General features: G+C 38.6%; 1 protein-coding gene across 1 annotated transcript in view; it reads right to left on the reverse strand.

Moving 5' to 3' along the window:
* Nucleotides 1-12,706, reverse strand: part of prtga (protogenin homolog a (Gallus gallus)) — a 116,729-nt gene that overhangs the window by 61,776 nt on the left and 42,247 nt on the right. The window contains exons 3-4 of the mRNA XM_048615721.1: nucleotides 4,935-5,079; nucleotides 1,675-1,808 (exon numbers count right to left, since the gene is read on the reverse strand). Coding sequence (XP_048471678.1) covers nucleotides 1,675-1,808; nucleotides 4,935-5,079 — 279 coding nt within the window. The remainder of the gene's footprint in view (nucleotides 1-1,674; nucleotides 1,809-4,934; nucleotides 5,080-12,706) is intronic.

Here is a 12,706-nt window from a genome sequence, read left to right on the forward strand (position 1 = left end):
CAGGCCAAGCAGCATCATAGGAGCAAAAATGCTGACGTTTCGGGCCTGTCCCTTCTTCTAGGCCCGAAACATCAGCCTTCCTGCTCCTATGATGCTGCTTGGCCTGCTGTGTTCATCCAGCTCTACACCTTGTTATCTCAGATTTTCTAGCATCTGCAGTTCCTACTATCTCTGAAAGTAATAAAGAAGTGGCTCAGCTAGGTTTTAAACATACCATGACTGGATGCACATATTCATTTTGGATTAAAGAAAAATTTCACTTAAACATATCAGTTGTTGCAATTATGTGTACTAATTGAGGTATTTTGTTTTAAATAGCACCACCTTGCAGATCAATGAAAATTAGAAAACAAAGTTCCCTGATAAATGCTGAAAAGATAACTAGAATTAGGTATAATCTTTTTGAAGGGCCAAATGACCTTCTCTTGCTCCCACATCCTATATTCCTACAATAATTAATATATTGAAATTGAGGTTGTCATTTAGTGAAGGAATCCCACAGCTTTTTAAGAGAATTTGGAACTACCTCCCTAACCCTCTGATAAGAATAATGTCATATTCACAATGTGTTTGGGAAAGCTACTGTTCCAATGGAAACAGCCTCTAGGATAATTGGATAGGAAATAAAAGCAGAAATTCTTTTTAAAAATGAAACTAATTTCATTGCATGAGAATTGATAAAATGGCATCATGTGAATAGAATAAATATGGAAGCTCACTTGAAAATAAACTAGCATAACGAAAGCATCAACTAAATTTGGCAAGGAAGCTGATATATTTCTAGTTCATAACTAGAAGAAATTCATAGTTAACTGCATGCAACATTTCAAGCTTCAATTTAATTTTGAATCTAATTAGGACAGCCTTGATGGTAATTTGACCATGACTTGGAAAATTTGTCACATTAATTAAAAGGACAACGTGTGAAGATTCCTGATCGTTTCTTGATCCTAGCCAGGAGATGAAACCAGCACCATTTTAATGATGTAATTCATTCAAGTTCTTCATAGTCATAACTAAGTATCTTGATAAAACGACTGAATACGATCAAATTTTTAGATATCACTGCTACCAGTATGGACATCTTCTGGTTATCAACCACTGTTGATTTGCAGATAGGGCAGAGTGATTTCACCAAACCACCCAACTTTTAATCCAACTTGCTCTGTCATGTTTATAATACATCTCTGCAGCAATCTGGGCATGAACCTGGACTTCTGGCCCAGAGAGGGGGACACTACCTTTCTGGAGTTTTTTTTAAACAAAGAATCTGTTCAGGTATTTTATGAAACACCTCTGGAACAGGAGGGATTTGAATTCAAGCCTTCTGACACAGAGGAATGGTCACTACCATTCTAGATAGTTTGATGCTTAAACTTTAAACCACTTTAGAACCATTACCTATAAAAAGGAACAGTAACATATGCACATCTAAAGCAAGAGGGAATTAAAAATTGTCTGATTAGTTCAATCACCCTGCACTTTTCACATTCTCACTTTAAGTGAAACATTCATTCTCATTTCTTACATCATTTCCGTGCCATATAGTATGTATGCACAAAATTTAAATCAAATGTGATGGTTATGCACATCTTAAGCTATGAAGTTGAACATAAAGCCTAAGTGAATCATTTACTGGACATTGTTCAGTAGGAGAAACAGCTCATTGTGTACCTGGAATAACAGTTAAAATGGCTTCCATGCTCCTTCGCCTATTCGCAACATTGGTTGCGACACAACGGTACTGTCCAGCATGCCGTGCTTCAACACCGTAGATTTGAAGAACCCCAGTTGGCAGGGCAGTTATTCTGAAAAATGATACCACTTTTAAACACTCTTATTAAGCATTTGAACTGTGTGCATTTCTAGCAAAAAATATTGTAGGCAACAGTGACAACAGATTGCCCTTTTTGAAGTTCTACCCCATCTTCTGATGGTTCGCAATACTTGCAAGTTTCACATCATCCATATGAGTTGAAACTGTGCTGTTAATCAAGTTCTAGGCCATTAATTTACATCAAGAGGAGCACCAGGGCAATGTCTGGGGAACTCCATTACATATCTTTTTCCATTCTGGGAGACTTCTACTAACTACTTCTGTTTCCTAACACTCAGTGAATTTTGTAACCACGCTGTTTATGTTCTTTTTATTACATGAACTCTAACTTTTCTCACAACTCTTGTCTGGCGCTTTATCAAATGCTTTTGGAGTCCATGTGCAACACACAATAGTAGTATCCTCAACATTTAATTCAAAAAATACCCCAAACAAATTGAACATGATTTGTGCTCAACAAGACACAGTCAACTTCCCTCAATTAAACTGCATTTGCTCACATGACTATTAACTATCCCAAATTATCATCTCATAAAAACTTCCTCAAAGTTAAACTGACTAGGCTGTAGTTGCTGGGCTCATCGTTAGACATTTCTTTTGAATAAGATTTAACATTTGCAATTTTCCACTCCTCTGGTACCACTCCAAGTTTAAAAGGAAGTTTGAAACATTATGGTCAGTCCCTCCATAATTTCCACTCACTCCCTTCTGAGATCCTTGGATACACCTCATCTGATCCCAATGCCTTGTCAACTCAAATTTTAAATCTTTCAAATGTCTTCTCTTCCACCATGACCCAAGCTGCCTTAGTTAAAAAAAAATCCAAAGTATTCATGTGGCGCCTCACCCATGTCCCCGTCTTTGTGCAGAAGTCTCATATTTAGTCTCTAAATCAGCCTCACTTCTTTTACCACCTTTGCACAATTTTTATGCCTATAGAATTTGGAATTATTTTAATACTAGCTGCCAGTCTCCTCTCTTTCACCTTTTGCTTCTAATATTTGCTTTTTCAATTCCTCTGAAATTTGTATATTCAGCTTGGTTCTCAATTGCATTATCCACCCAACATCTGTTTTACTTCCCACTTTCTAGTTGATCCTAATCTCTCTTTTTGGGGGAGCTCTGGATTTGCTTGCCTTGTATATTCCCATGAAGTAGAAAAGTATCTTGACTGCGTTTGAAATCTCTTTTTCCTAATCAAACTGTTCAGAGATGTTATTACATATTTCTGGGAACAGGTGGGACTTGAACCCAGACCTCCTGGCCCAACAGTAGGGACACTACCACTGCACCATAATAGTCACTCTTCTTTAAAGACAGCCCATTGTTCAGCTACTGTTTGCCTTCTAATCTTCAATTTACTCCAAATTATCTGCACCAGATCCATTATCACCCCCAACTGAAGTTTACTTTCTGTCACTTAATTATTCATGGTCTAGAGTGTTCCTTGTCTTTTTCTATAAAAAAATAGAAATTTAACAATACAATATTCACTGTCACCCTAAACATTCCCCTAGTGGCACCTGATCCACATGGTTTATACCATTCCTAAGAATCAGGTCCACCAATGGCTTCTTCCTTGTTGGAACATTACTTTAGATTCTTGCTTTGGGGTCAGTTGTCAGGGTGTGGGACTTGTTCAGATGGGTGGAGCCCAGGCAGGGCCTAAAACACTCTCTTTTTCTCTCTCTCTCGAACTCATGTCTCCTCAAACAATTATTGCCAAACTCTTCCCTGGTCTTTCTTGAAGTTTGAATGCCCATTCCATCATATTTCCACACAGCCTCCTGCATCTCAAATCTTATTTGTTACATTTTGCATATTCAGTTATGTGCACCATAAACCTATTTTAGACTTTATTACTTTCCCTCTTAGGCTGAACCCACCTGCTAGTGACAATTTTCTCCTATAGTACTATTTAGTTCTCCCATTTCTGTGTTCCTCTGAATCCCTCTAGTATTAGCTCTGATTTGCACCCTCCTGCAAAGATAGTGCAAAGAGATGATGCATCTGATGATGCTTCCTTACATTTCCTTATCCAAGACATTGGAAATATCCTGGAGTTTTGACAATTATGACTTAGCAAATTGTTATAGCTTCATACAGCAAGGAAAGAGAGCCTTCAGCCTATCTTGTCCATGCTAATCCAGTCTTCCAAACTGAGATTGTTCCATTTGCCTGCGTTTGGCCCATATTCCTCCATAGCTTCTGATGAAGGGTCTAGGCCCGAAACGTCAGCCTTCCTGATCCTGTGATGCTGCTTGGCCTGCTGTGTTCATCCAGCTCTACACCTTGTTATCTCAGATTCTCCAGCATCTGGAGTTCCTACTATCTCTTCCTCCATAGCTTTCCTATTCATGTACCTGTCCAAATGTCTTTGAAACGTTGTAACTGAACTGGCCTCTACCACTTCCTCTGGCAGTTCATTTCATAGAGGCACCACCCTCTGCATGAAAAAGTTGCTCCTCAGGTCACTTTTAAATCTATCCCCTCTCACCATAAACCAATGCCCTCTAGTTTTGGACTCTCCTACTCTGGGGAAAAGAAATTGGCTATTCACCTTGTCTGTGCCCCTGACGATTTTATAAACCCCTATAAAAGGTCACCCCTCAAACTCCTATACTCCAGGGAAAAAAGTCCCAGCTAATCCAGCCTCTCCTTATAAATCAAGCACTCCATTCTTGGTAACATCCTTGTAAATCTTTTTTGCACCCTTTCCAGTTAAAAATACAATTGTACCTCATTCAACAAGGCTCAATATTTTCAATGATTTTTAACAACAAGAATAATACTTCGAAAATTGAAACTCATTTCAATTCACGGATTCTGCAGCTGCAAGACTGAAACACTGCACCCAGTGAAGGTGTACGGCATCATGGACAGCAATTCCTAAACTTTCACCTTGTCGGTTTTGCCTAGTAATGTCAGCAAACGCTGACCGTTTTTCTGTTATCACAAACATAAATTCAAAGCCAAAGCATTTTAACATTTTGTGCAAAAAAAAATTGAAATACAACATATTTGGTGACAGCATTATGTTCCAATCACTCTTTGCATATGATTTTGTAAAGCTACACGCTTTTCATAGGTATATTACCTGTCAGTAGCAAGCGGCAGTGCTGTACGGTTGAATTCCCAGGTTATGATTGGTGGAGGATTTGCATGTATTTTGCAGATAAACCTGGCTACTTCACCTTCATTGACCACTGTATGGGCTGGCTGAACTTCAAATGGAGACATACCTGAGAATTCAAAGGAGATTGTTAATGGTTAGACATGTGTAAAGTTGCTTGCTTCTTCATGGGGGAGAACTCCAAAATGATGAATTACTAAGAATTCAATATAAACTTCAACCATGTCCTACAATTTTACAAAATGAGTACTGAATAGTATCAACATCTTGCAGTCAATAATGATCAGAATGAAATGATGACCAAACATTAACTTCCAGAATTGACCAAACCAACAGCCTTCATCAACTTTTCTTTCATTATATAGAGGCAAATTCCACAACTTAATTTTTCTAAATAGAACAAACTGCCATTTCTCGCTGCAACTTTTAAGCTACGTATATAGATGGTTAGGAAATCCAACCATCTATAAACCTGTTTATACACACTGGTCATCACAAATTAGTGAATTGTTTTCAACAGGAAAGAGCAGAAAGGTAACGTGGATCTATTGGATACACTTTCGATAGTTCAGGGGACATTTTAGGGGAAATCTTTCGCAAAATATCTAGTCAAATTTACAGGGTGCCAAAGGCTCTGGTGTCCCATTAAAACATTACATGAAATATTAAACATTAAGTGGAAATATTCTGGCATTTCCACTTGAATTCATGTTTGTTAAGTGGAAATTCCAAACCACTTTCTATTTGTACCAGCTGCATTTGCTCCCTTTATAAAAACGATAGCTTAAATTTGTTATTATTTCTCAAAGTATGCATTTATATACAGACAGTGTATCAAAATTGGGCTACATTTTCAACCTGTGAAATTCTTTAAGTAACATGCAAACACCGGCCCTGAATCTACTTTCAAGCTAGGAAGATCAATGAAAGCATTGGCATAACCATACTTATGTATAAATAAACGTGGTTACTTTGTAGAACATTACTCCTATAGATACAGTTCAGGAATGTCATTTTTAAACTAATTAAATGCAAGAAAATATGCAACTAAAAATTTTAACTAATGTTTTCTGAATTCTGCACAATAGTGCTCATTTGATTAATAGAATGAGCTCTATTGATGTGAAGTTGACTTTTTCAATGTAAACTGTCCCCATCTCACAGATGTTTTTGTCAGCAGTAATTGAAAGGAACCCGGTGAGGAGAGTCATTTCTCACACTCCAGGATCTGAAAGGAACGCCAAACTCTTTCACGATTGCACATTTGCAGATGTCAAAACTTCCCTCAGGATAAGTGATCATTCCGAGCCTCACCACACAACCCACACAAAAGTGTCACTAACAATCAGAAAAACATTACTGCTCATAAATATTTCACACCTCTGGAAATCCGTACCTCTTGGATGTGTAAAAACGGATTAAATCCAAGTTTGCATGTCTTAAACAAAGACATGTTTGTAGATCAATAGAAATCTTTAAAGATGACAGAAACTCAAAACCCAATCAATGGGTAAAAATACAGATTGCAATCAATTAATAATCAGCCAGCCCACGGGGGAGGGGTGGGGTCTAATAAATGTCTAGAGATCAATCATGCTTCTTAGTGAACAATGCACACTGTTTACCACTGGAAATGAAAAAGCCTATCCCACCTCACATTCAATTACCAGGAGACCATCTGCACTGCATGAAATTCGATGCGACCAAAAACAAAGTTTCAGCAGTCTCAGAGTTAGCTTCCCCAATGGCTCAGTCTATTCAGCAAGTTGCCACACCCCACTGACCAAAAGATTGGTGTTTGGTTGATAAAATGATAATCCACGGTATCACAATTGGCCCCAGCTCTCCTGGGTTGGTCAAAGAAAGGAACTAAGGTTTTTATTCCTCAGCACCATGCAGTACCACTGCTGGAAACACATGTCCAAACAATAAAGAGAGAACTTGTGTGATGCCTCAGTAGTACAACAGCTTACTGACATTCACTGTGAAAGCTTACACGTGAACAATGGAGACTTAGGGCAAGATGCCGGCTGTGAAACTATAACCCAAATATAGAGATAAAGAGACAGGGAAGGAACTAGCAAAAAAAACTTCATGCCTTGAAACTCCCAGAAGTACCAATTGATGAAATATGTACAAGTTGTTTCTTGGCAAATCCAAGAAACTGGTGATCAAAATGACAAATTTAATCTAGACAGGGATAACAAGTTATTCCCAGTATCTGAAACATAAACTAAATCTCTCTCATGTCAGGAATACGTTACTAAAGTATTAAGGGTAATTTAAGCAAATCAAGCTTCAATTTATTTTACATAAGGTTAAATCACATTCATTTCCATTTTTAGCCACAAACTGAAGTTGAGAACCAAATGGGTTTCACATTTTAAGCACTTATAATAGACCCGATTTTACAGGAAATGTAAAATGTTATCAGGTTCTGTCTGAGCACAACGCCACTGATGCTTTCTTGCTTACCTAACAAAAGTGCCTTGTCACATTCTCTTACTACAACACAATTAGATTCCTATGAGACAAAAGCCAAAAAAAAACTAGCCAATGCTAATCCAATCAGTTAAGGTTACCCATATGTAACAGCTTTTTACACCCCTTCTGCATAAAAGGCGCTTGTTCCCACCACACTACACATTACAGGGTTTACTCATGGTCCAGAAGAGCAGATGTTGGATGAGAGGTACAGCATCAAAATCAATACAAGGATTTCAATGAGAAATGAGATACTTCCCTGTATGTCCACAACCACTCAATGTGCATATTACCAGATGAAGCTGAAGATTTACTGACTATGGGAAGAAAATAACCTTAATTTGCCCAAAAAGTCTACAAAATATACCTATAATTTATAAAATTACCACAGTGCCTTCTTATCCCCATAACAATTTAACAGTATTGTACAATCTACGAAAATGTGCAGGGAAAGCAAACAATAGTGTTCCCCATACTGTACACACAGAAATCCAAGCTATTATCAAAGATGTGAGAGAAATTTTATTCAGAAATTATTTTTTTGTTCATTCATGGGATTAGGGCGTTGCGGGCTAGGCAGCATTTATTGCCCATCCCTAATTGCCCAGAGGGCAGTTCAGAGTCAACCATGTTGCTGAGAGTCTGGAACCACATGTAGGCCAGACCAAGTAAGGATGGCAGTTTCCTTCCCTAAAGGATGTTAGTGAACCAGATGGGTTTTTCTGACAATCGACAATGGATTCATGGTCATCATTAGACCCTTAATTCCAGATATTATTTACTGAATTCCATTACATTTTGCTCTTGTTTTAGGGATTTCTACTTGTTTAATGGAAAGTGTGGAGCTCCTTTTTCAAGGCTTTCACTTAAGCTTTTAAAAAAAACAGAAATGAGTTACTAGCTAGACATGGTTATTGAAAAGGTTACAAAGAAAGAGTCAGGAGTAAGACTAGTTAAATAACTTAGTTTCCCCTATGAAACAGCACAGACACATGGGCCAGATGGCCTCTTCTGTCATGTTACTCTCTGATTCTCGGAGATGTGTTGTCTAGATCCCATAAATTGCTAATAGGTCTATCTTTTTACCTTTGCTTTATTGGTAACTAAATTTCAAAATCGTTAGTTTTCTTAAACAAGAAAGCTAACTACAGAATTGTTAGGGTACAGAAAGAAGGCTTCTGGCCCATCATGTTTACACAGGCTGTCAGAGTATCATGACTTTGTACTGTTCTCTCACCTTTTTCCTATAACTCTGCACGTTATTGCTATTTAAAAAAAATCTAGTGCCTTGATTGAATCTGTCTCAGCTGCACTCCCCGAAGTGTGCTGCAGATCCAAACCACTTGGTGTGTGAGCAAAGCCTTTCCTCCCATTGGACGTATTTTTGGAAGCAAGGTAGGGTGGAACCTGCTTTTCTTCCCCCTGTTAAAAACCAGGAAGTTTGGTCCTTGGTCCATATTGGCTTTTTATTTTAAAACCCTTCATAAAGCAGTACTTTCGATTGCAACCTCTTCTTTGCAGAAAAATATTAAACAGGCTGCATTTCTTGGTATTTAACTAGTAATTCTTTTCTGTCTTTCTGCATCTTTCATTAAACCAACAAATGGTATTGAGTCTAATGTCTGTGAGAATGTATAAAAGTAAAACAGTCCATTGCCAATTATTATTCCCAGTCGCGAACCATTTCAAGTCCCCCTCCCATTCCTCAGACGACATGTCCATCCTGGGCCCCCTGCAGTGCCACAACAATGCACCCAAAGGTTGCAGGAACAGCACCTCATATTGCGTTTGGGAACCCTGCAGCCCAATGGTATCAATGTGGACTTCACAAGCTTCAAAATCTCCCCTCCCCCTACCGCATCCCAAAACCAGCCCAGCTTGTCCCCGCCTCCCTTACCCGTCCTTCCTCCCACCTATCCCCTCCTCCCACCTCAAGCCCCAGCCCCAGCTCCTATCTACTAACCTCATCCCGCCCCCTTGACCTGTCCGTCCTCCCTGGACTGATCTATCCCCTCCCTAACTCCCGACCTCCACTCACCTTTACTGGCTCCATCCCTGCCTCTTTGACCTGTCTGTCTCCTCTCCACCTATCTGCTCCTTTATCCATCTTCCATCCGCCTCCCCCTCTCTCTCTATTTATTTCAGAACCCCCTTCCCCTCCCCCATTTCTGAAGAAGGGTCTAGGCCCGAAACGTCAGCGATGCTGCTCGGCCTGCTGTGTTCATCCAGCTCTACACCTTGTTATCTCAGATTCTCCAGCATCTGCAGTTCCTACTATCTCTGAAAGTAGTTTAACTGTCAAGTTAATGCAATAGTATGGTCCATGAGGTACGGAGGTTCTAGTTTCAGCTGGGGTTAGAACAGTCTTCAGAATCCATTCTTGATAGAAAGCAAAGTAATTACGTTGCTAGGTGCTTTTTCGGAGTTTAGCTGGAGGTTAGTCTTCTGAAGGTAGCAGAAGATTTGAGAAATACTACAGAAAGCAGCATCATCATTTCTTCACCCTAGACACAATTACTTACATTGCTGGGCAATGGTTAGAGTGATCATGTAAATAATACTTTGCAATCTTTCGGATATCAGCACCAACTAAGTCTGTGCTGAGTGGAGAATGTATGTCTATATTCGCCATTACTTCTTCCTCAGTTTTGTGGGTTTCCCCATCAACTTTCTCTTGTTCTCCTGAAAGCAGTTTTATTGACATTGGCAGACCTCAAAGGTGCGAATGTACACCCCCCCAACCCCCAACCTTGTGAATCCTGCCTAGGTAGTGATAGTTAATCAGCTGTAAATTTCTGGAGATTAACATCCTCAGATTGTCCAATGTACATTTGCTTCAGCGGATAATACAAAAGTAATCAAGTGTGGAAACTCTGGCTGATTTCTTCCAACATGAGAGCCAATTGTAGCAATGCCAGCAATTTAGGTTGGGGTGGGATTTTTGTATTTGGCTCAGTGTCACACTGTCTCCTACCTTTTGTAGAAACTGTGGAAAACTCAAAAACAATGGATACAAACAAACACTTGCACAAACAGTACAATACAATACATTTCTCCAATGGATTCTGCTGGGTGCTCCGGTATCCTTCCACAATCCAAAGATGTGCAGGTCAGGTGGACTAAAATTGTCTGCATTGTTTAGGGATGTGTAAACTCAGTGGATTAGCCATGGTATATGTGGGGTTATGGGGATACAGTAAGGATTGGGTCTGGGTGGGGTGCCCTTCAGTGGGTTGGTGTGGACTTGATGGACTGAATGGCCTCCTTCTACACTGTAGGCATTCTAATTAGGTTCTAAATTCTTCTAAATAAACACAAGGTGCAGATTTTGCTGCTCAGTACCACATTATCTGCATTAGAACTATGACTACAATTCAAAACTACATCATTGGTTGCAAAATACTTTGGGATATCCTGAGGGCATGAAAGGTCCCTTTTACTTGCAAATATGCTTTTCTGAAAAAGGACCTCGAACGGTGTGAAAAATTAAATAGACAACCTTTAAAGATACAAGGAATTTGGCACAAGGGTAGGAAATGTTTCTCGGGGAAAACAAAATATTAATAGACCTAGAATGCTCCTTATTTCAGAGGAGAAAATACTGGAAAATAAATTGACTTAAATAATGTATTAGATACAGCACTCAGCAAAAGCAAATTGTTGAAACTAAGAACCAGATTAGGAATAATAATTGGCAATGGACTGTTTTACTTTTATACATTCTCACAGACATTAGACTCAATACCATTTGTTGGTTTAATGAAAGATGCAGAAAGACAGAAAAGAATTACTAGTTAAATACCAAGAAATGCAGCCTGTTTAATATTTTTCTGCAAAGAAGAGGTTGCAATCGAAAGTACTGCTTTATGAAGGGTTTTAAAATAAAAAGCCAATATGGACCAAGGACCAAACTTCCTGGTTTTTAACAGGGGGAAGAAAAGCAGGTTCCACCCTACCTTGCTTCCAAAAATACGTCCAATGGGAGGAAAGGCTTTGCTCACACACCAAGTGGTTTGGATCTGCAGCACACTTCGGGGAGTGCAGCTGAGACAGATTCAATCAAGGCACTAGATTTTTTTTAAATAGCAATAACGTGCAGAGTTATAGGAAAAAGGTGAGAGAACAGTACAAAGTCATGATACTCTGACAGCCTGTGTAAACATGATGGGCCAGAAGCCTTCTTTCTGTACCCTAACAATTCTGTAGTTAGCTTTCTTGTTTAAGAAAACTAACGATTTTGAAATTTAGTTACCAATAAAGCAAAGGTAAAAAGATAGACCTATTAGCAATTTATGGGATCTAGACAACACATCTCCGAGAATCAGAGAGTAACATGACAGAAGAGGCCATCTGGCCCATGTGTCTGTGCTGTTTCATAGGGGAAACTAAGTTATTTAACTAGTCTTACTCCTGACTCTTTCTTTGTAACCTTTTCAATAACCATGTCTAGCTAGTAACTCATTTCTGTTTTTTTTAAAAGCTTAAGTGAAAGCCTTGAAAAAGGAGCTCCACACTTTCCATTAAACAAATAGAAATCCCTAAAACAAGAGCAAAATGCAATGGAAATCTGAAATAAAAGGCAGAAATTGCTGGAGAAACTTAGCAAGTGCATCTGTGGAGACAGAAAGTGTATGTTAACATTTTGGATCAAATAGGATTCCTCTTCAGAACTTTAAAAAAGTGCCATATTTATTAGAAAATGTTAACACCTCTGTTCTTCTCTCTACAGATGCTGCCAGTGCTTCCAGCACCTTCTAACCTTATTTAAATAAATGCCCCTCCAATAGCCTAAATTATGATCAATTTTATTTCTTCAAAAGAAAAAAGTGTGGTTGATATTATACTCAATGACAAGTACATATGTGGGAACTTGAAAAATAAGTTTCTTACTAAATTTATGCAAGAACATTCATCTTTGGAATTCATTGTGACCACAAGTAGTTCTCCTAAAGGTTAAAACTGCAACACAACAACCTTTGATGAAATATTTTGCTTGGTGGTTTTGATCAGACAATTTGACACAGATATAAGCAGTTGGAAAAGGGTCACTTTGAAATTTAAATATTGACAGTTGGAGATTTCTCATTATTAAATCAGGAATCTAATGTTTTCAAGTTACATTGGTAGAATATTCTAGTAATGAGTTTTTGATTACACACTGCCTTCTCCAATTGTCTGAATAGGATCTAAAAGGTAAAGGTAAAGTTACCATGGTCCTGCCACACCATAGAGTGCACTCCCATTACCATGAG

The sequence above is a fragment of the Rhincodon typus genome, chromosome 33 (assembly GCF_021869965.1).
Source record: "Rhincodon typus isolate 14 chromosome 33, sRhiTyp1.1, whole genome shotgun sequence".
Taxonomy (NCBI): Eukaryota; Metazoa; Chordata; class Chondrichthyes; order Orectolobiformes; family Rhincodontidae; genus Rhincodon; species Rhincodon typus.